The 24,476-nt window shown below is 36.7% G+C and overlaps 1 protein-coding gene across 5 annotated transcripts in view; it reads right to left on the bottom strand.

Moving 5' to 3' along the window:
• Window positions 1–14,681: 14,681 nt before the first annotated feature.
• Window positions 14,682–24,476, bottom strand: part of COL12A1 (collagen type XII alpha 1 chain) — a 98,103-nt gene continuing 88,308 nt past the window's right edge. For 3 of the 5 annotated variants that reach the window (XM_084514906.1, XM_084514910.1, XM_084514907.1), the window contains 6 exons: window positions 22,032–22,067; window positions 21,842–21,908; window positions 20,523–20,711; window positions 19,397–19,465; window positions 18,152–18,322; window positions 14,682–15,793 (listed from right to left, as the gene is read on the bottom strand). In XM_084514906.1, the coding sequence (XP_084371032.1) occupies window positions 15,612–15,793; window positions 18,152–18,322; window positions 19,397–19,465; window positions 20,523–20,711; window positions 21,842–21,908; window positions 22,032–22,067 (714 nt within the window). In that variant the 3' untranslated portion in view covers window positions 14,682–15,611. Of the gene's footprint in view, window positions 15,794–16,007; window positions 17,794–18,151; window positions 18,323–19,396; window positions 19,466–20,522; window positions 20,712–21,841; window positions 21,909–22,031; window positions 22,068–24,476 lie in introns of those variants that run through there. The other 2 variants (XM_084514908.1, XM_084514909.1) reach the window with 2 other exon arrangements.

Genomic DNA, 24,476 nt, shown 5'->3' with positions numbered 1-24,476 from the left:
AAAAGTTCAATAATGAAAATAATACAGTATCTATAATGTGGAAAAAAAAAAAAAAAAAAAAAAAAAAAAAAAAAACTTTGAAATAAGATTCCTATTATGAAGTGCACAGGAATTTCTGAGCCTGGTGGAACTGGACAAATACATTTTGTAAAGTGGAAATCCTGGAGCAAAATCAGTAGACCCTCCTGTAAGACAAAATTCTGTGCATGTCGTGTGTGTGTTTGTGTGCAAATTATTTAAATTCTGGATGTGCTGGCCCCACCAGTCTGGCACTGCTGTGCTTGTGCCTGACCCGGACAAGCTCTGTCTAACCTTACCATGCTTCACAGGCAGCTTTACAGCCCAGACTGATTTCCACATTTCCCTCATTGGATTGGCCCTGAACAGTTTTACTTTGGATGTGCATCCTTAAGCAGTTCACCACACTGAGGTGACTTACTACAGTGCTTTCATGCAAGTAAGGCCAAGACATTCTTCAAGAAGGTTCAGAGGTTCAGAAGGTCCATCTAAACAAATTAGGGAAAAAGTACAGTGTGTAATAACATCTGAGTTGCCAACTGATATCCATACAAATGTGAAAATACTCCAGGGATAAGAATGCTCTAAGTCCTTCTCTAGCCCAAGGTGGTGCCATGGAAACAGCCAATTTATTTCGCCCTTCATACTATGGTCCTGCTGCTGGGTTTGAAGGTAGAGCAATGTCTTTCAGAAGATGAATTTCCAAAGCATATAATCTGAAGTAGCACCTCCAAATTATATTCTATATAAACCATTCAGAATTGCAATGAAATTGTTCATCATAAATCTGAACACATTTTAAAGTCTGAGCTTTTGGGGGATGTAAGAACTAGACAGGCAAATATAAGAACAGCCCAAGTTCTCAACTTGCAACATTTATTCCAGTGTAACACTAGATTACGGTCAAGCAGGATTATGATGTCAGAGCAGAAAGATTAAGATGATAAATAAGACATCGAAAGAAAAGATATCTATAGATATTAAAGATAAGATTTGGTTTTGTTTTCAAAAATATTCCTTGGGAACATTACACTCTGCAAGAACATTCTGTACTGTCATGAGCAAACAAAAAGCAATGGGAAAGACCAATAAGACCACTTTCAAATACATAAATAAAATCGTCTCTAGGCATGACATCACAGCCCCTAAAGGCCTTCAGTGTTAGGGTTTCATTCTGTTTTCAGAGCATCATGAGTATTATTTTTAGACTTGGCACCTTGAATAACATGAGGGTGGTGGGGAAGAATGAAAACAAGGAAACAAAATGTTCCTATATCGATCAAAGATCTGAAGGCAGTTTTTCCCACCATCTGACACAAAGTATTTCAGCACTTTTCCTGAAGAGCAGCATAGCTAGAAATAGCTATAGGGCATGGATAGTCCTCTTGGCAGTGATGTAAACTGTTGGTTTATCTCCTGAATGATCGGACGCTTTTGTTTGTTGTCAGTGCACTTATGTGGCAAAATAAATGAAGCCCATTTAGATAAAGACATGTAATTATTTCCTCCCTGAAGCTTTGTGATAAATCCTGGCAATAAACCAAGCTCTGACTGAAAGGCCTGAATCTACTTCTACAGAAAGAACAGTTGAGAGAGAATGTCAAAATAGTATGTTGCATTTGACCAAAAGTCTGCCACAGAGTGACAAACCACTGAAAGATAGAGGTCAGTGATCTCCCCCAGATCATTACCATACAGAGGATGCTCCTCTAACAAACATCTCTTTTAAGGGCTGAGAAGGTTCCCGTTGTGGTTGGTCACTGGTGTTCCAGCTATTGGCTGGGTCCATGCCACAGAGCTTTCACTGGATGGCAACTAATGGTTTATTTAAAAGCAGAACATTTCAGTGAGTTGGTGTTGGTCCTCCATTACTTTTAGTCCCTTATAATGAGGCAGGAGAACAATAGGGGACAGAAAGACATGTATTCACTCCTGCCTCACTTTTATAGCTTAAAAGAAGGTCTGCAAAGATCTCACTTCCCCAAAGTGCCCCTCCAAGCTGGCTACAATTCTTTATTCTGCAAGGTGATGGGAACAGGTTAAGAGCAGGAGTTAGATAAGCACAGTCAGAAAACAGCTATTTTATGATCTCCTCCTTCCATTGCCTTTTATCAGTCCTAGGATGTCTCTTGTTCAAAATGATTTTCTATAATATTAATTCCCTTAATTCTACCCATGTACTAAAAACAAAACTGTTCTGGTCCAAATTCAGATATGCCTGTATCAACTCAGAACTGCATCTTTTCATATCATGGTACTAGCTGAACTCTGACACAAAACACAAAACTCAGTTGCATGTAGGATCAGAACAATAAAGTGCTGGATGACCTGGGTGGGTCATCAATTATGCAGGTTCTGAAACACCACTGAGCATCAGAGATGCTCAGAGCCACCTCTGCACAGATCAGGCTCCCAGCTTGTTTCAAAACTGTGGTCGCTAGTATTCTGTCATTTGCTTACGTAAAAACTTTGTCACCTCTAAAGGCTCACCTCTGAAAATAAGCCTCTATTTTAAATGTTTTGACAGTTACTGCATTAAATTACATGACTCATGTCACAATACTTGGAAACTTTCTGTGCTAATGGAGGATGTTCAACATTTCTTTGAGATAAATTTGCAGTGGGAGCTGCGGGGGAAGGCTAGACTGGAAAGACTTCAAGATCTGAGGAGATCATAAAATACTGCTAATAACAGATTCATGCTTTATCTGAACAACTATTTTAACAGCACGAGAAAGTGTACCAGAGATTCAAATTACATCAGTGTTATTATGCTTGCCCAAGTGTTTTACATGAGGAAACAATCTACCTTGCATTACAAGAATTAGTGAAGAGCCAATTGCTGAATCACAGAATCACAGAATAGTTGAGTTTGGAAGAGACCTCTCAAGTTTATCATGTCCTCTGCTCAACCTATCTGGGTAAACTACATTAGGTGACCCTGATTTAGCAGGAGGTTGGACAAGATGACACCAGCAGATCACTGAAAAGGACAAAGTCTTCCTGAACACTGGTAATGTGATCTTGCTTTTTGCCCTGTTCTCTCCTCTCACAATCCTGATCTCCGTTATCTCATGGTCACTGCAGCTAAGGCTGCCTTTGACTTTTATAACCTCCATAAGCCCTTTCTTGTTCATAAGCATGAGGTCCAGTACAGGATCTGTACTTAATGGCTCCTCTGTCACTTGTACCAGGAAGTTGTCATTGATGCTGTCTAGGATCCTCCTGATTTACTGGTGTCCTGCTGTGTTGACTCTCCAGCAGATATTTCAGTGATTAAAGTCCCCAAGAGGACAAGGGCCTGTGAACACAAGGCTATTTCTAGATGTCCGTGTAAGACTTTAACTTCAGTCAGGCAGCCTGTAGCAGACATCCACTGCAATGTCACATGTACTGTCATGTGTTCTTTGAACCTTACCCATAAGTTCTCCGTTAGGTTATTGTCCATCTCCAGGTAGAACTCCATGCTGCTGTCCCATATAATCACAGGATCACAAAATCACAGAATTTCTAGGTTGGAAGAGACCTCAAGATCATCGAGTCCAACCTCTGACCTAACACTAACAAGTCCTCCACTAAACCTAAAGAACACTAAACACTAAAGAACGACACCTCCTCCTCAGCTTCCTGGAATGTCCTTCCTAAAGAGCCTGCATCTGTACATTGCACAACTTCAGTTATGCAAGCTATCTCACCACATCTCCACGATCCCAACAAGATCTGCAACTCCATACCGATCTCAAATTTCTCATGTTTATTCCCTCTACTATATATTAGTGTAAACGTACTTCAGAGAGGCACCTCAGCATGGTGATTTCCCTGAATGTGTTTGGGAAGTTCCCAATACGGGTAGCCTAGTTTATATGCTGATCCTTGTGGTGACCCTTCTTAAGTCCATTAATGTATTTTTGCTTAGAAGTCTTTGCAGCGTACACATACTTCAGCAAAATAGCTCTAAAATTTGCGCCACTTTTCAATATCTGTCAAGTTCTGATTGGACAGGAAGAAATTAAAAAAAATTAAGTGCTGTTTCAGTGTAAGAGAAACCACATAGGTAATTTTATTATTATTATTGTTATTATTTATTATTGTCCATCTAGTTATGTTTCATTTAAATATATGTAATGACAGAGAGACTTCTATGAATTACACAACTAGAATCATAGAAAAGTAGAATCATCAAGGTTGGAAAAGACCTTAATTTCATTTTTACTCATCATTTATTAAAATATTTATGCTTTTATACATCTTAGAGCATATGCTTCTATTCAGTGACAAATATTTTTGGCACAAAATTTCCTTTGTGTGTCCAACCAATTAGGACAGATGGATGGATATTTTTTGTATGTAAGAGATAACTCTTTTCAATGTTCTCCTTGTAGTGTTTTCTAGGTTCTACCTTAAAAAAAATAACCCACAAGGAAATTATTCTACATTTTACTTTTATACAGTAGTAATAGTATACTTAAACATTCAAATTCACCCATCCAAGGATGGCCACCCATCCTCAATAAGGAATGAGATTCCATGACACAAAACATAACCTAGATATGAGAAACACTGAAACACCCATCATGGAGCATCCACCATGTAGTCTTCTAAATGGCCTGGTTGGCTAACCAGGGAGGGAAAAAAAAAAAAAAAAAAAAAAAACCTAAAGACTTCATACTTTGCTCAAGACTGTCTACCTTTCTCTAGGTACCTACTGCTTTCTCATAGAAAGCACTGGACCGCTTAGAAGTATGGGTTCACAACAAATTTCAGTGGCTGAAGTTTTTTCCTACGCTACATTTAGACATTACAGCTGTCTGGGCAATGCTATCCCACTGCCTCTCTTGAGCTACCACCTAGACACAATTCCACCCTCTCACTTGGCCTCTAGTTTATGTACTTTGAGTGCCAAAGACACTTGCTAGCACTTTTTCTCCGAGTTTCCAGACTTCAGTGAAAGTTCGTGTTCACTGAAAGTCAGACAATGAAAGTCAAATATTCATGTTCACTGAAGTCAGACAATGGGTTCTTACATACTAGACATTTTTGAAAATGCAACCATTTCATTTAGAGTAAGGCTGCATAACCCCTTCATGACAGACACATGCATTGGAAGATGGGTTGTAACAAGCCAATTCCATACAAGGAGCTATGTAGATATGCTATCTTGGCATTCAGCCTCAGTAAAAATGCAGTCTCAGCAGAGCTGATCATGCATCGGCATCATGACAGCATGGCTAACCAACCTCCTTTAAAAAGCTTTTTCACAGCTGAACCCAAAGTGTAACTTGACACAGTGCCTAAACAGAAGTTGAAGTTTCTGGGGAAAAAAAGAAAAAAAAAAAAAAAAAAAAAAGACCTAACTCAGAATACTGAGACCTATTGACAATTTGGATGTAATTCATGAAATTTAATACTTCTCCATTTCCAAAGACTTTATTAAAGGCAAAACCCTATTGGTTTGGAAAGAACTGGTTCTTCCTCTGGTGGATTTTCCACCACACAGAGATGTGGCTTTTCAAACAGCACAATGCTCAATGCTGCTAATATTACAGGATGACCATAGTCCAATGCAATGTGCCAAAAGACTACATACTAAGAAAATGAGAAATGTTCCTTGTAGGTTTTGGCTGCCAAAGATGAATTGATTCATGCAGATTTATAAATATGTATAATTTTGCAACATTTTTGCAAATGATGAGCCAGGGGAAATAATAGCAATAATAAAATCAGATTTAGCAGATAAAGCTGGATGAACTTTAATTTGGAACAAAATATAATGCTCTAATTTGGATTACAGTGAGAACTTCCCAGTTGTTGTATCTGGGGCCATTCTTCAGACTGGAAAATCAAAATAGATAAAATACATAAAATACATATCATGTCAAGGCATTATGAAGACATTATAGCGAATATACATGTATATCTTATGAATCACAAAACATATTTTATCATAGTGTATCTCATTCTATTGATTCTGTTTACACAGAATGAAAAATGTGGATTAAAAAAAAAAAAAAAAAAGCCATTCTGTGTAGGACATAGAAGTTGTTTCGATCTTCTTGGATTCTGAAAGTTCAATTGACTGGGCTGTCTTAACTGAACATGTAGTATAGCATCAAAGTATCCCAAGAGCAATCCTTCATACTGAACACTATTTTTATGATATCTTTGGTGTTGTGAGTCACCATAACGATGTACTATATGTTGATTTACACACATTTGTGAAAAAACAGAATGCATGCAGAAAGTCTAATAAAGCCCCTTAACAGGTAATATAAATAAGGCAGTTCTATCTTCCTGAGCCCTTCTGGGTAAGATCACCAGCTAGATCTGAAAATAAACTGCCTTTGCATATGCCCATCCATACACTTTTTCAGTCTAAAATCTCTAACTTCAGATTGAACTTTATTTCATTTTACTAGGCTATCTTGAAAGCACTTCTAAGAAGGGACAGATAATATTTTTCTTTGAAAAATCGTGAACTCTTGATCTACTCAGGGTATAAGGGGTCAGCCTCTTCAGTCATATAACTAGTGATAGGACTAGAGGGAATGGCCTCAAGTTGTGCCAGGGGAGATTTCAGTTGGAAATTAGGAGAAACTTATTCTCAGAAAGAATAATCAGGCATTGGAATGGATTGACCATGGAGGTGATGGCATCACCGTCCTTAGGGATGTTTAAGGAAAGGTTGGGTGTGGTGCTTAGGGACATGGTTTAGTGGGTGACTTTGGTAGTAGGGTGATGATTGGACCAGATGATTTTGAAGGTCTTTTCCAACTATAATGATTCAATGATTCTACTCAAATATGAATGATTAATTAATTTATTAAAAATGCACAATGCTATTATGCAAAAAATATGAAAAGCTATTTTTGTGATATCTAGCCATATATGTCTTACATGTACGTAACACTACTATATGTCAATACTACTGTATGTCATATACAACACTACACATTCATCTTTAAAGTGACATAGAATGAATCCAAAATATGAATGGATTTTTTTTCATTTAAGGCAAAATTTAAAATTGTAAGTCAAAAGTCTGAGTAAAGCAGCTAGACAGAAGTTGAGACATATTATAGATGAACTGAGTCAGAGTTACACAACTGAATGAATTCTGTCATGTCATGCAGCATTGTCAGAGAAAACCTTTATTTTTGGAAATCTGTAAGATTGCCTTTGACACAGCCAGTGCTTGTTTGAAAGATTATTGCCTGTGTCTCATTTTAGTGTCTTTCCATCTAGATTCCTAAGAGAATTGCCTAAAATAACTATTTATGAATAGCTGGTTGTAGCTCATATTCATTCTCCATTTTTATTTCCTATTTCTGTATACTGGTGCATAAAACAGGGTGCAACGATCTTTATTCATATTTATGAACATTCACAAATCTGAAAAAAAATCTGAGACACCTATTCCAAATAACTAAATTTTTAGGATATGCAAATACTGTATCTGTGTATCTTCTGCCAGAAAGGGATGATGGATACATTTATTTAAAAGCATAGACCTCTCACCTTCTATTTTTGTATTCCTGTTGATCATGAACTACAATGTTCAAAGTACTTGCTGAAGTGAATTGGCTTTCATTCGTGTTTATTACCTGCTTGCATACAAACTAATACAAACTAATGTGGTGAGCCAGTTTACCAGAATGGATAGCATAACTTTTGCTATACATGTGGGACAAAAGAAACAGCATTCGGAAAACAGTCTCTCATAAAACCCTTTAACCCTTTTTTTTTTTTTTAATTAAGTGTGAAGATGCTCCTTCTGAGAATGAGCACATTACTTCACCTTCTGGGATGATGAAAAGTAGATAGAGTTTGAATGAGGAAACCTACTATGCAAAAGCTCTTTACATTTTGTCTGAAAGGAAGAACTGCAAGTCATATTTTCTTCTCTTTCCCTTCACAATAAAGAAAAAACTTTCTTCCACCCTTGATGGCTCACACTTCCTTCAAAACAGCTCTAGGAGAAAGTGAAGCCACCAAGCTGCACAAGATGGTGACTGCAATTGAACATTTCCCTGTGTGATTTCACCTTTGCTCCTTCACATGTGATCATTCCTTTTCATGAACACTTCAGGTTCACAGATGCCGGTCCAGTAACCCACACTGAGTGAGGGAGTTAGAAATTTGTTGGGCTGAATCTCAGCTTTCAAATTATTTCTTCTCTCTGTGATTTCATCTAGCTGAGCAAGAAGACAGCAAAGCTTCTCCAACCCCAGCTGGAGAAAGAGGGTGTGTTTTTAAAGAAATAAATAAAGCCAAAGCCCAGGTTAGAAGGATATGGCATTTAGGGAGGCTCTTTTTCTTGAAATTCCTTATTTCCGTGGCTAACTGATAATGCACTCAGTGCACAAATGTGTTTGGGCTAATAATAATTAATCATATGCATTGAGGAAACTACTGGGAATCTTTTTATTGCTGTTTCCCCCCCTTTTTTTATCACTTTTTTTATATCTCAGATTCAGGAGATGGGAGCAACCTCTGACCCTGTTATTGTACACCCTGTTATTGGCTAGTTTCTCTACCCAATTTCCTTGGCCTTTGGGTGGTCTCTTTGGGCCAGCATTGTTCTGAATCATGGAAATTCTTTAATTTCATGCCACTATCTGAAGTATATCTTTTAATTGTTGCTATACATTTAAAAGATTTTCTCCTCAGATGCCTGAAATCTTCATCCATTTCACTAGCAACTTTATCAATTCAGATTTCAGGAAGTAAGTGTTGTAGAGGAAAAACACATTGTTTAGACATGTCTTTGAGATATGAGACACATACAAGAAATGTTTGGTGCCATTTTGACTTCTGTTGCTACTGAAAAGAGATGAGTTAGGAAGACTGAAATTTAACCTCAGGATATTATGCTGGAGGATGCACTGGCTGGGATTTTGTAGTCTACAGGAGTTTTCTGTCAGATATACTGTACTTTAAGGCATTGCCAAATAACAACATAGAGTATTCATGGTATTCTGAAGAACTGCCAAAGAAAACAAGTCTGCAGATTCTCCTTTATTTGATGATATGCTTACATTTCTCATGTCAACAATTTCTAGAACTGAAATCTGAAGTATAAACATTTAAGCATGAATACTAACTCCTTTTTAGGGACAAATCCTAAACACAATGATATCAGGAAAAAAAAAAAAAAAAAAAAAAAAAAAAAAAAAAAAAAACAGTAATTGGTGGGGAAAAAATGGACTTTGAATTTTAAAAAACAAACAAACAACAAAAAAAAAACTTCCCTTATCTTTGAGTGGGTGTACTTATGCATGACAGTGTGTATGTGCATATGTGTATATACAAAAATATATTTGTAGCATTTTTAAGATTATTTTTCTTTCTATTTCAAACCTATAGCTATATGTCTTTGGTTATTTACACATAAAGTCTGTTCATGTTTTAAACATTTTAAACATTTTAAACATTTTTCACTGTCTTCTATTGGGGGAAAAAAAAGTACTTGTTTGGTTGTTTTTTTTTAGTAATTATGTAGTATAAACCAATTTGGAATGAAAATATGTCTTGAACTATATCTCACATGGTAATTAACATCTGTAGCTACATATAAGAAGAAAGGAATAAAATCTACCGAGAAGACTTCCTGCTTGTTAATGTATTTTAACAGTAATATAAAAGCAAGAATAGGACAAATGGTATAAAAGATACGGGGAAGATTGTAAAGGCCAATACTCGTACAAATATCAACAACAAGAAACCCTAAAATTCTGATCCTAAAATCCTACCTTGCCCTTTTGGCCTTAAGACAGACAACAGAAAAATGCAGGTCACATGGGATGCATGATCCACGAACCAAGGGAACTCTATTAATCTGGTTTAATAGAGTATACAGCCATCAAAATAAATTTAAAAAAAAAAAATGGAGTAGAAGGAAGGAAGAAGGTTCTGAAAACATTAGATGGATCTCTCCTTGTAAGCTTTTTCTTTTCCAGGCTAAGCAAACCCAGCTCCCACACACACCAGATGCTTCAGCCCCCAGTCCACCTTGGTGACTCTCCACTGGACTCACTCCAACACAAATTTGTCCTTCTTGTCACTGGGAAACCCAGAGCTGCACACGTGGGAGGGCTGTATAGAGGAGAATAGCACATAAACTTCAGGAAGGAAAGGCAGCAAGGATTATGCAGGGCATGATATGTTGGCATAATTGATAAGGAGAAACAGGTGCTGTACAGTGTACAGTAATTTGCTCTGTGTACAGTGTACAATTCATTTGCTCTGTTCATTGTCATGAAAGGAGCCTGAAGCTTCAAACATTAACATGTTGCATCTTTCCAGTGGTGGTTACTATGAGACATAAACAGCAGGCCATTATAACTCATAAACATCTCACATTTGCTTCAGCTTGGTAGCTGTTAAAATAGCACTACTCAAGGTATTTCTCAGTTACATACTTGCCAGACAGGGAAACTTCTGTCATGTTCAGTACTGGGTTTCTGGTAACTTACAAATGTCTTTATTTTGCACTACTTTAGAGACCAGTAATTCTGGTGACTTTTTGGCAGAGGTATCTGGATAGGTGCAGTCTCTAACAGAAAAAAGATATAGATTTTCTTTTCTATATTCCAGTATTTCCTGAGCATCTGAAGCTTTTCTGCCATTATTATAGCTGAAGGAAATGTAACTATCTCCTCCAGTATTTTTAACCTACAAACTGTGCTTGGATAACATGCTATGAAAGGAGAGACAGAAGGTATCTGACAGAAGGTATCTTGTTTCTTCCCTGTCCTATTTTTAGTTTTGTTCAATATTTAATATTATACACATAATACTTGTAGTGACTCAGAAAATAACTCAAGGCAGGTTAATGGGGTCAAGCTATTAGAGGCATAGTGACTTCTGAAACTGAGAGGTCAATGGATGTCTCAAAGTAAGCACCCAGAAATGTCATGTTCCCACATCTGTAATAACTCAAAAGTATAGTCAGTAGCTTGCACCACTCTAGAAAGAAATAAGTGTGGGTTATACAAAGGAAAGGTACAGTCACCATGAACCATGCCTTCAAGGCATCCTGGACTGTCTTTATAGGAATGAAAGCGGAAGTTAAACTAGGCACTAAACTATTCTCTAAAAACAGTTCAGAAACAAACTGCATTTTTCAAGGATGAAGAAATTCAGAACAATGCTGGCCCAGAAGTGAGATTGAGAGCAGAATGTGCTTCACAGTTCAAATATCTTGCTGCGTTCCTTCATTAAATATATATATATATATTATTGCTAAGAATGTTTTACATCTCCAAGCTTACAGAACAGATCTCTTGAATGAGGGCAAGACTATAAATTTAATCTTACTAAAGTCAGTGGCAAAATGTACAAGATGTTACATGAGGCAGGATTTCACTTTACTTTCCAGTAAATTTCACTCTCTGAGGTACAATTTGTCGCAATGAGCTCAGCTGTCTTATGTATGAAACAAAAGAATAAAACATTGGGATAGGAACACAGCACAGGACAAGAACTAAATGAAAATATAACTGAGCATTTATTTTCAGAGGCCAATAGTGTATCAGCCCTAAAAACACTTTCTGAGTCTATTCTTTTTACATGAGTGTTGACTAAGAACTTTCATACATGGAGAATTCTTCAGGAGCATTTCCTTCCATTCCCATCTATTTTTCAGGGCATAAAAGTGATGGCTGTATGAATCTTAACTAGCTGGTCAAGCCAAATGTATGAGGTCTTTAGAAGAACACTGAAGGAAGAAAAATCTGTTACAATCTGTGTTTTCTTGGTGCCTACAAGCTGGTCTTGATATTTCTGACTTTGCATATGAGAAATGAAACTGCCTTCATATCAGCATGGTCAATAGGGCATTTGAAGTAAAATTATATAAAAGGTATTCATTATTATATTCAAAACTGATATGAAAATTATCAACTTTACACAGTGCAACACCTTCACAAAATATTTTCCTATTTGTAATGTTGATCTAAGTTGCAGTCAAAAATATCAACACATTACTTCAGTCTATAAAGGCAGTGAGTAAGCTCAAGAAATATATGACTCCTTTAATGTGTTTTCAGTGGTGACAGTGATTCTGGAAACTTGCAAAAAATTAATTTTCCTTTTTAAGAACTATAGAGATTAATCAAGTTAAAACTAATATACCTGATTTATAGCAAAAAGGGTCTTCATGAGAACAACTGTTCATGCTTTGGATTGAAACTCTTCATGTCTGTTAAAACAATCACTGTTCCTTTATGTTCTTTTATTAGCATCTCTGTGCAGTCAGTGCTAGGGTGCAATGTCAAAAGACATTGCTGCAAAACCACAAACAGGAAAAAAAAAAAAAAAAAGAGGCACTATTTTAAGTGAGACTCTTTGAGACTCTTTACGTGCTTTTCTTCACTCCATTTTTGCCTATTATTTTTGCCTGGAGATCTCAGCAGTGATGTACCATCATAATATTTAGCCTTTGTAAAACAGCAATGCTCCCTGGTGATTTGTGCAGTTTTGTTATCTGTGCTATCAAGAATGCAAAGAACTTGCCCTCTGAAAAATATCTGTGGGTCAGAGAAAAGACCATCTTCATTAAGATCCTCTCTGCAATGCTCTGTCATAATTTTAGACAAGTCCCTCTCCCACTTACTTGTTTATATTCACAATTTTAGCCAAAGGAGAGAAAAATTTAGCTTCTAAACAATTTCCTTCTTTAAAAATTCCAGACTATGCTCAGTTGTGCATGAGGTATTCAGGAGCTTGAACTTGTGTTTGCTTTGCATTTGTACTTCTCCAGGACTTGCTTGTCTCAACCTCACATCAGCTTTCCCAGAAGTGTCATCAGTACCTCCGTGAGAGTCATTCCCATGAGAATTCCTGGAAATTAGATATTCTTCCTTGTTGGCCTCTATCAGTAAACACTCATTTCTATGCTGTATCCAAGCATTTCAAGTATTTTCTCCAGACTTGGTGGGCCAGTGAAAGTCCTTTTCTCTTCAAAATGCACTGCCAGCAGGACGCCTCTGTCAAGCATTGCCATACAGGTGAAATAAATGTTACAGGCTTGGGGAGCTGGTTTTTGTTTGCTTGTTTTTTGAGGTAAGGGGTTGTCTTTTCTTTTTTCTTTTTTCTTTTTTCTTTTTTCATTTTTATTTTTTCTTTTTTCTTTTTTCTTTTTTCTTTTTTCTTTTTTCTTTTTTCTTTTTTCTTTTTTCTTTTTTCTTTTTTTTAACAATTTTTTTTTTTCCATTGCATATCTCAAGTTCAGAGATTGATTCATCCTTTGTAGTTCTGTGCCTGTAGGAAGGAAACATCCTAGAGCTGCTATCCAACCTGCAGATCTGCAAGCAGAAGTTTAATATGAACTGACTACCAGGAAGCTGAGGTTCTATTTACTATTTAAATATTTCATCAGAAAATCAATCAGCACCTCTATCAATAAGGAACACAAAGAATGTGAAGAGTGTCTGTCAGGCATCGGATACACTTTTTGTGAAGAAATTGGAAAGTAATTTAAAATATATGCTTTTAATAAGCTATTCTTTCTGTAAAGCTTTCTGTTTGGAGGACAGAAGGGAATCTTTATTATGAAGATACGAGCATCCAGTTAAGCTTGTCCTAGTGACACAATTAATGCCAGAAACAGACTGATGGGAGATCAATGTAAGATCTCATTATTTCAAATACAGTTCAGAGAAACATTCTAATCACTTCTCAAAGTTCCTACCAACTATTTTTTTTCCTGCCAGGCAGCTGCAGAACATACTTGTGATACTTTGAAAATACTTCCCCACAGTCAGATGAAAACACAATCAATAACACAGATTCTTCTTTAAATGTTCCTCAGCTCAGCCCAGAATTATTCCCTTACAGTCTAAAAGGCATATGGCTATAATCTGAGTCACTCTTTGAAATGCGTTTATTTAATTTATTTTATTTATTTCACTGGTAACCCATCAGGCAGTCTAAGAAGTTGTATAAATTGTATTTGTGGACACTAAAATTCGTCACACAAGTCAGAGTAAACACTCAGTGACCAGGAAGCCAGCCTGCAAATCTGGCTTCACTTCCATGACATGTGTTTCAAATGATCTTTAGAAATGCCACTGCAGCTTTCCCAATGAAGTTGAAAGGCTTTGCTCTAGGTGCTATGTCATGTATGGTCCCAGCAAGATGAAGCTCACTAAACAACAGACACCCATACTCAAGCTAGCTATTAGCTACTACTGAACTAAGTGCCACCATGGCTACAATGCTCATGGCACATCAAGAATTAAAAGTTTGTGTGGCTTTAGCTACTTGCTGCAGCCCAAGTAGTTCCCGAGGTGGAAAGAGCCTCTCTTGCTGCAATTAGAAGCATCAAGAAGGAAAAAAAGAAAAAAGAAAGACAGAAAGAAAAAAAAAAAAAAGAAGAAGAAGAAGAAAAAAAAACTGCATCTAATGAGCTTCTTCATTTTCTTTACCAAATGCATTGCAGACTGAATTTTATTAAAAGTCACATTCATACACCAGACAGTGGAAACCTCTTTTGCTTTCATCCACCCACCTCAGGATACCACAGCCCAAATACCTATTTTAAGACTGTTCCCATTCTAGTTGATTTTTGGTAACTGACATTTACAAACAGTGGAATAAATAACACTAATAGAGCACACACACATCAGTCTCAATGGGCCTTTCAAAAAATGAATAGCCAAATATAAATTTTCAGTAGTTTTATTGAAAAATGCCTCTTTCATTTCAGAAATAAATAATATAAGGCAGTGAAATTCACAATTTGCAGTTAAAATATAAAAGCAGCAATTCTATATCCATAGTCTTGCAAACAATTTCCAACTGCTTTTGATAACTAAGAAACATTGTATTCTGAAAAAAAAAAAATCCATACTAAATATACAGCATAAACATGCAATTCCATCTCTGCAGGATTGACTGCAATTCGGCATAAATGTTACTGTGTCTACAAACAAGGAGATTTCAGGCATTATTAAACTGTATCCAGTTGATACAACAATTTCAGCTACTTAATGTTTGTGGTGTTTAAAGGAGATGTATAAGAGCAGTATATGCTCTACATAGTGTAACTAAGAATAGAAGAAAATGACAATGATATTGAAAGGAGAGAGAATTATTTTTTGTCTTCTTCCTTTTTTAACTACATAATGCAGACGTGTGATCTGACTGAGCTGCAAACATGTATGTGAAAAAGAAGAAAAATGTAGAGCTAAAGCAGACAGTCCTCAGAAAATTTGCAGCAGCTCTGTGGTTATTTTTATTTTGGTGGGTTTTTTTTTTGTTTGTTTGTTTTCTTTTTTTTTTTTTTAATTTGTTTTTACACTATTTTAATGAAACGGCAACACTGGGATAACTGAACGCACATAGTAACCTGTATGCAGCCACTAAAAGCAAAAGTATTTTACAAGCATTTCCAGAGCAATATGAAGTCTCTAGTTACACATATTGCTATCCTCACACAAGCAAGATACAAAACAAGGGTGCATCTGATATGAAAAGACCAGAAAGCTAGAATGCGGAAGGAACAATGCACTCTCCCTGTGTGTATCTGCAAATGCAAGTATAGCAAAGACAAAAACCACCAACCAAAAAACCCAAAACAAGACACAGATCTTTTATGGCTTTGGTTTTGCTTTTCTTGACAGTGATCTTCTCCAGCGCATGTGCTCAGGATATTCTGGTGAATGCATTTCAACTCCATAGTCCTCATACTCGTCCTCTCTCCTTTCTGACTCCATAGGTACTATGAAGGGTTCACCTTCAGGTTGATAGGGTCCACTTTCAGGCACATATGGTTCTGGTTGAAAATAGTTGTCCGGATTGAACATTATAGTTATCGCATGTCTTTGAATCCGCAAATACAACGAAAGTTAGTTTTTCTACATAATGTTAGTCCAATCTTATTTCCATAAAATAAATATATAAATTAATAGTTCACTGGGGGTGCTTTCAGTTTTGTTCATGAATACTTTTTGGCAGTAAAATTATAAAAAGTTTAAAATTAATTGTGAAAGGCTTTGTATTTATAATACACAAAACAGTGCAGAAAGAGTCTTAAATTATGCAAGGGACCAGTTATTGTTAAAAAAAAAAAAAAAGGCAAATCAAATAAAATTATTATTTTACAGCTACTTCAGTAAATCAAAGCACTGGACTTTATTTTAGACTATGTAATTAATAGAACACATGGAGCAGGCAAAACGAACAGGTGGATTTGGCATATACTACTTTTCTCTGAGAAAGGGAAAGCGTACACATAACTATCACCAGCGGCAATATACAGTACATGTCATTTTCTCGTGCTGTTCCTCGTAACAAACCGAGTTACAGCTGGTGCTTCAGGAACACCAAAAACTACAGCAAAACAGAAGAAATATAATTATAAAACTTTTGTATTTATAACTGCAGTTACAGAATCCAACAAGATTACATATAAAAAAGGCACATGCCATGATTCAGACATGTTGGTAATAAGCAACAGACAGGTAGATTTCTTAAGTTGTCAAAGATGTTATTCTGGCATATAGCAAGCAGCAGCAGGCTTTTATGCAAAAGCATCACATAGAGTTGTTAACAGATTTTAGTGGGTACGGTCCCATACAAATCATTTACAAGCCACAATTAGTTTACTATTTACATAAGTCATTTCTCATTTACCAGGTTAAATCTGTCTCTTCTATTGGCATTACCTTTGCTGGTTAGTAGTTTTATAAGCCTCCTTCACCAGTGAGACTTTTGATGGTCTGGGTCTTTTTTAAAAAAAGAATGGCTGTCTATTTTATTATTGAAATGCAACAGGCTTAATGAAATGGCATCACTGTCCTTTATCTCATTCACAAGTTGTGTTAGTAAAAAGAATCTCCCCATTCATTCTATCAGGCCAACATGGTTCAAAAACCATATCCGTGGTGAAATATCCATACGGACTCATTTTCTAATAAGCACGTGCGCAAACATCTCAGAAACAGGATTTTCATGTATTCAAACTGTAAGCAGCACTGGCGACTTAGAAAATGTGTTAGCCGAAACCTGAAACAGGTCAAAGATGATGTTAGTCTTTTAAAAAGTCCATCCGATGTGCAAAAACATACTTTCATCCAACTAAATACATAACAGTTAATTCATAGGCATATATCTATATATGTATACATAGCTGATTACTAGAAAGGAGAACACTGCTGAATCACAGGCACAATTTTCTTTCATTTTCATTTAAATATGAATTTTGTGAGATCTCCATAACCACCTGGCTCTTTAACCATCAGCACTGAATCTGCAAGTGTGTACATATATATATATATCTTTTTTTTTTTCTTTTCATGGGTACATGCACAATACACTAACAGCAAACCATATTCAATAGTAGTATCACATACACTAATTTTGAGATGTTGCAATGCATACATATTAATCTCTTAACAATACTGTGGTCCTGCAGGATCCCCATGTTAAAATATATTGGAATATTTCCAGTCAGAAATTGGTAGCCGCTGTGACCCTGGTATTTTGATTGCAGATGCAGCCTAATGTTTTAAGATGCATCACAGAGAGGAAGGCTGGTATGACCCAGGACTAATCAGAGACTCCATGGTGTTTAACTCAGTAGAAATTGTAGGACAGTGGTGATTTTCAGTAGTCTGCATTGGACTGAATGGATTTCCTTTGTGGGAAATTTTGGTTTCAGGTATAAATTTGGTATAAATTATCCTGACATTGCTCAGAAAGAGACACACGGAAATTGCCAGCCACAGCATTCTTTTTATTTTTCAAGAGAAACATGGAGAATTCAACCTTGTTCTGAAGACGATTGGAAGAAGTGAGGAGGGGGGAAGAAAAAGAAGAAGAAGAAAATTGTCACTTAAATCCTATGAGCAACATTATCAACTACTAACCTATGTTAAAAATTAAATAATTTGTTTCTACTTCCTATTTAAAGTGAACGACACATAACATCAATTAAATCTGCATCAAGGGCCACATGACTGCTCATATGCCTGCACATTACAATGAGGCAGGCCTGCTCACTGCAACCTTTTCCTCCTGATTCAGCATGTCCAGGTTAGCAGGTCTGTCTCATGTAAAGCAATTCAATATGAACAGACACATTTGTAAAGATCATTTAAGACAAACAGCAGTTCGGTTGTTCATAACATACCTGGGAATCCTTGGCCATTGTAAGGGATGCTAGCACACTGGGATGAATCACAGTATCCAGGTGGCCCTGGAGGACCTCGAATACCCGCATTTCCAGGACGACCTGGAGGCCCTGGTGGTCCTCGTGATCCTGTGGAGCCTGGTGGACCAGTTCTAGATTCTCCTTGTGGACCTAATTTTAGAATTGAAAGGTTGGTGGGTTGTTTTCGTTAAGAGCCAGCTTGATAAAACAGCTACCATTACTGCTGTCTAGACTACACAGTCTAAGCTATGTCTTTGGTGAAAAAACATTTGCATTTTGTTGCTATACGGGGGTCAACAGAAAGAAAAACAAAAGAAATGTAGAAATGTGACTCATCATTTGTTGCTTCCCTGTGTGTGGCTTACTTAAGATTTTTTTTCACGCAAACTGATTTAGTAAGTTTTGAGCCAAGTAAGAAACATCAATGAATTTCCTGGTTTATTTCCCCTCTGCGTAAGATATGAACATCTCAAGGGAAACTACTAGATTAGACAAGCACACTGGATTTCAATTAAAATATAGGAGTACATTAATTCTGCTACCCTGCAGCCCTAGGATAGATGAGGTAATGTTTTCTTTGGAACAGGTCTTATTATGATTAGCAGAAAAATAAAGCTTCAAGTATCTGGGGTTACAATTTGCTGCAAGCAACTTATGAGTCCTGTAATGAAAAACCACGTTTAGCCTAGTGAACTAAAAGCAGAAACAATTGATATAGCTGACTTCTGCCAAGGCATCGGTGAACAAAATTGCAAGACACAAAGAGTAAAAGCAACAGTCAAATCATCAGACTCTATCACCTAGTAACTCCATATGTTGGAATATAATTATGTAGTTCTTGGGCAATTTGTACTTCTGTAATCAAAAATCAAAGTAGAAAATGAATTTAGATACTCTGAAAGAATCATCTATTAAGACTTGTGAAAATTAAAATTAAGCATTTGGACAATGTATTTTCATAAAATACATTTTCCTGCAAACAAGCATGCCAGAAGGGTAAGTTACAAAACAAAGATAAATATCTACTAGCCACATCCAAAAGTCTCTAAAAATCGCTTATTTTTACAGGAGCTCCCAGTAAACTCTAATATATTTCAAAAACATGAAGCACACAAAGTAAGGCACATTCATTCACCATATGCAGTCTGGTGCTATATGAGAAAATATTGTCTTTTTCTCCTACTTTTCTGTAATCTGATTTTAACTAAAACAAGAAATATTTACCAGGTGGTCCTGGCAAACCTCGTGGTCCTTGAGATCCAGTCCCTCTTTCACCTTTCTCTCCAGGCATTCCTATAAAAAAAAGAAAAAAAAAAAAAAAAAAAAAAAGGCAACCACATCAAAAAATATTTCTCCATGCTTTCTCTGCTTTCTCATTGATATTAATATTAATTCCAATTATTTAATGGAAGATGTGTGGGTCAAACCTTATTTGGTACCCCACGTATACTTAGGGAAATACTTAATTTGGATATAAATATACTAACCCAAAAACAAAGTAGGATGCACAGGCAATTTGGTGTAAATAAAGTTTCTCAGAACATAGGAAAGTCTTTGAGACACTTAAAACACCACAGAACTTTATTATTTTAAACTATGAAGAAAGTGTTTTCAAGCTTGCAGATTTCAGATATAAAAGTATGCTTTACAGTTTCTTAGATACAGAATTCAGAAATTCATTCTTCCTTCCTTTTCTCTGTCTCTTTTTTGAAGATTAAAGTAAAATATATGCTAGAAAATGCAATAGTGAGTCTATGCTACGGTAGAGTAGCAGGAATACACACAGGCTACTTCATAGAATAATACAGACACTTGATATCACTGCATGAATCCAAGGTAGACAAAAATAGGCATATCTATATGCTCAAACTCAAGTTAGCGTTTCTTCCCTCTCACAGTAGTGCAAAGAGACAAGGATGTAGAACTAATTCTTTCAACTCCTACTTTATATTCTTAGTAATGACTCATTTTCTCTCTTAATTAGATGTCTATTCTGTAAAGAGTTGTGTTACTCCAAACAGCCTTTCAAGATGTAGCTGCTTAGTGCCAGAAAAGCTCTGAGAACATTCTCTTTTCTGGGATATCCTGTGGATGCCTGAGACAGCAGCCAAAAAGTTACACCAACGCGTGTTTTATGAAACATGATCAAGGGAGAGACAGAGGAGAACACTGATGTAATAACCATGTCCTCCAGTACATCGGTGTCCCTCAGGCAATCCAGCTGACCCAACCAGACACTGTTAGGTGTGGGCTTCATAGTCTGACATGGTTAAAGGGATTAGGCTTCTCCTCTGGCAGCCTCTGCACTACAGCCACTGTGAAATATAGAGATGCCTTGGGCATTACTCACCTCTTTCACCAGGTGGTCCTTGGACCCCAGGAGGTCCTGGGAATCCTGGTCTTCCTCCAGGCCCAGGCTCTCCTCTTGTCCCAGCAGCTCCTGGGGGACCAGGTGGTCCTGGTGGCCCTGGCTGATTGCGGTTTGAATAATAATCATTCGGGATTTGATTCAGCATTTGATTGAACCGGCTCATTTGGCCTTAAAATGAAAGAAAACAGTAAACCATGTGAAATGCGTGAAAATCTTTTCTGAGTGGGAAGGAATAAAGAAGCATCTCTTCATTAAAATCTTGCCTTATGACCATTCAAAAAATTAGTGTTGCTTTGGTCCAGATGAATTAAAAAGACCTAAGATGAATGACAATGCTGGAAAGAAATGGAGGGGGGAGGGAACAAGGGTAGGTAGAAATCTGGAAGCTGAAAGCATTATCAAAAGTTATTTTTAAGGCAATTAGAGTCAAAAAATAAGTATTTGTTTACAATATGCTTGCTCTCAGAGCTCTGGTTAGAGGTTGTTTCTACTCTGAAGAACAGAAAGAACTCATTCCAGTTCAAACAGTGAAGAGGATCATATTTTGATGCAGAGCTCTGAAGCAACCACAGGCTCAGGATAAATTGCTCCTGTGTAGAGCAAGCAGGACACAATCTATGATGTCTATGAATTTCATTTCCAAAGAAAGGTGTCTTTGAACAAAAGCAATAGCACAAAGTAGCTAAGCAGAAAGGAGCCCTTAATAGGGGGCCACATCTAGCCCTTCCTGATTAGTGTCAGTTACCAGTTCTAGCATAAGAACACCTTCAATCCCAGCAGAGCTGTACCCTGTAACTACTCCCTTTGTGGCTATAAAGGACTGAAATTCAGTTTAGAGACATGAACCAAAGAAATATTTTTACTTGCATAGCACAATGATTTTGTGCATGGTATTTACCCAGCACTCATCTGTCACTTCCCACTAGTAAAGCCCCTGCAGTGAGCATACTTTTTCTCAGGTTCCCTCCTCCTGAAGATAAGACATGATTAATGAGAAAATGTATACTGATTTTATGACACAAATAAAGTAATTTTGGAAGAGACTGATAATAGGAAAGTCACCTGCACAGCACCTACAGAGGATATTAGATTTCTTTATATATTGCTAAAGTTGGCAAAAATTTAGTGCTACATTTTTTCCACCAAATCAGTGGCATTGGACAATCATCGTTATCATTCAGACTCATTTTGCTGTGTGGCTAGTACCCCTCACCTTAAAATTAAGTAATTTTTTTCTCTTTTAACAATCAAACTAGTAGATTACTAGTATGAGAAACAAAGCAAGCAACAACATTTACCATTTATCAATTGTTCACAAACTTGTCTTGCAACTGCTCGCATCATGTTCTGAGAAGCAATGTCACCCTAAATAATCAAAAACAAAACAAGTGTTTATTAGTAAGTGTCTGTGCTTTTAAGAGCACAGACAAATTTTAAAGATGCTTAATTAAAAACATCTAAGGGAAATTGACTTTAAAGCAGACTTACTCTGTCACCTTTTTCTCCCTTCATTCCAGGTGAACCCTAAAATAAATATAGTAGCACTGTTATTTCATGTATCAAAATACATGCCAGCATAGGAATATAGACAAAGAAGGACCAAAGCAGAAATACTACTATGAAGGAAAAAAAAAAAAAAAAAAACTAAATCCTGTACTTCAGAGCTATTACCTACAAAAATTCCATATAGATTGACAAAGACATCTAACAGATATGTAGCCAAGCATCTGCTGGACAGAGCTTTCTCATCTGGAAATTAGGTAAAACAGATGCTTTAGCATGATGTACAGATGCAAATCGTGCCGCAGATCTTCTATTTTCAAGCTGCTGTCAGAAGACTAAATTAAACTAAATTAAGAGTCCCTTAACAGTCAGGAACTTTTCATTAAATAACATAGTTTTTTTGGTCCAGAAGAGGGGGTTCATCAGATCCATGTATCTCTGGGCTAGGACACAGTCTCACAACAAAAATGCTTAAACACTCCAGTGGTTAGGGCAGTCCTGAAACACAGGAGTTGCAGACTCACTGCAGGGCATCACAGGTACATCTTTAACAGCAAAAATATATTTCTTCAGCAAAAGTGATTTTCCTCACCACACTAGAAAGTCAGTCTCCATGTAGTCTAATTAATATTTAGTATTTTGGACAGTGCAGAAAAGTTTTAAATAAGACAAAGAACTAGAGACAGGCTGAATGCTCAATGGTCAAAGCATTTACATGAGATGCACGTCCCATCTCCAAATCAGGAAAAGCAGTAAGGTGTACTTCAAAGGTGAATGACCAGATCAGTCATCTGCTGCTTTTCATCCTAAGTGTTAGTGCTTTCTACATCTTAGTATTTCTTTAAGGAGCCTGTTTATCACCATTAACAAAGCAAAGGCTAAGTGTGGGCTGCAGCTGTTTTTCATAACATTCTTACAGTACCCACAAATAATTTCAACAACACAAGAAAACAAATCATTCCACTGCGGTCACAGAGGATATGGTTTGAATGCAGTGGCACTGTTTCATAAACTTCCATCAAAGTTTTGGTCAAAAAAAAATCCCATGAGGTATATCAGAGTGTGAGCTCAGTATGGTGTCTGAGCTTCTCAGCAGCAGCCATGCATTCACCTCCCTCATAACATGCCATAGAAAACATGAGGTGGCTCATCCATCAATGTATATGGTTTATCTGCATCAAACATCAAAAAAAAAAAAAAAAAAAAAAAAAAAGTCAAGCTTAAAAGGTTCAAATTCTGTATATGATATCTGGAAGCACTTTTTTCTGAACAGTCAAGAGCACTTCCTTAGGCTGCTGCCTTCAGCCAAAAGCCACGTTGGTAAGACAAGGTGTTTTCTTGCAACAAAGGCACAACTTTGCTCCAATGTGTTGCCAGCAAAGGCCCCACATATAGAAAAATGCTAAGGACATTCAATGATTATGAGCAATATACAGTCAACTTTACAATTCATTGAACCAAATAAACCTCATTATTCAATTTGTAACTTTGCAAAGAGACACTGATTCAGCCTTAGGATTGGAAACCTATAGGCTATTCCTAAACAATTTTAAAATGTAAAGATAAGAGACTGATTGGTAATGTTAACAACGAAGTTCATTTTCCACCTGGGTATTTTAGATATATGATTTCCAAAAAACAATTATAACTGCGATTACTGAGTTGCTATTTGCATCTTCCTCCCACTTGGTTATATTCTGCTTAAATTTCACTTTATTTTCCTTTGATAGACAAAAACATGCAACTTAGCCAACTGCTTGCCAGCATTTTGAGAAGCAGCAGCTGCTGCTGACATTCTACTTTGTTGATATCCTGTGATGAGGGAGTCACTTGGGGTCAGTGTGAGGAAACGCTAGTTTATGCTGCTCGTGGGATTTTTCTGAGCTGTGGGATGAAGGCTGGGGTTGCAGCAAAAAAATCTGCAGCTTAAGGAGGACAAAACAAAGGAAGGATGCTATTTTTACTTTAAAAGATAATATACTCAGTTGTTTTCCCCAAAAGAATGCTTGCTCCCCACTAGAACCACCAGGCCGCTGCCCTCAAAGCACCATCTTTTTTAGACTTCATCTAGGATCTCTGCACAGATGAATGCAAGATTAGTGAACAGCAAAGAGTGAAAAATGCTCAAAAATTGCATTTAACTCAGAACAAACATCTCCCTTATATGCTCAAATTCTAAAGGTTTTCACAGTTTGGTCCTGGAACCACCAGCCTAATAGGACCTTATATATAAAACATATTTTTCCTAGGGTCCTTCTAAATAAAAAAATCAAACCCTGCTGTCACAGACACCATGTCACAGAGTCTATTTTGTAAACAAGACAGCAGCTCTGCTTTAAGACTTAGAATGCCCACTTGTACATTACAGGTTTTATTCTCAAACCTATAAAACAACAGTACTGTAAAACAACTTTTCTTCTCTGATAGTCC

The sequence above is a fragment of the Aythya ferina genome (genome assembly GCF_964211825.1).
Source record: "Aythya ferina genome assembly, chromosome: 3".
NCBI classification, from domain to species: Eukaryota; Metazoa; Chordata; class Aves; order Anseriformes; family Anatidae; genus Aythya; species Aythya ferina.
The sequence above is the reverse complement of the archived record's forward strand: the minus strand, read 5'-3'. Positions and strand labels throughout refer to the sequence as shown.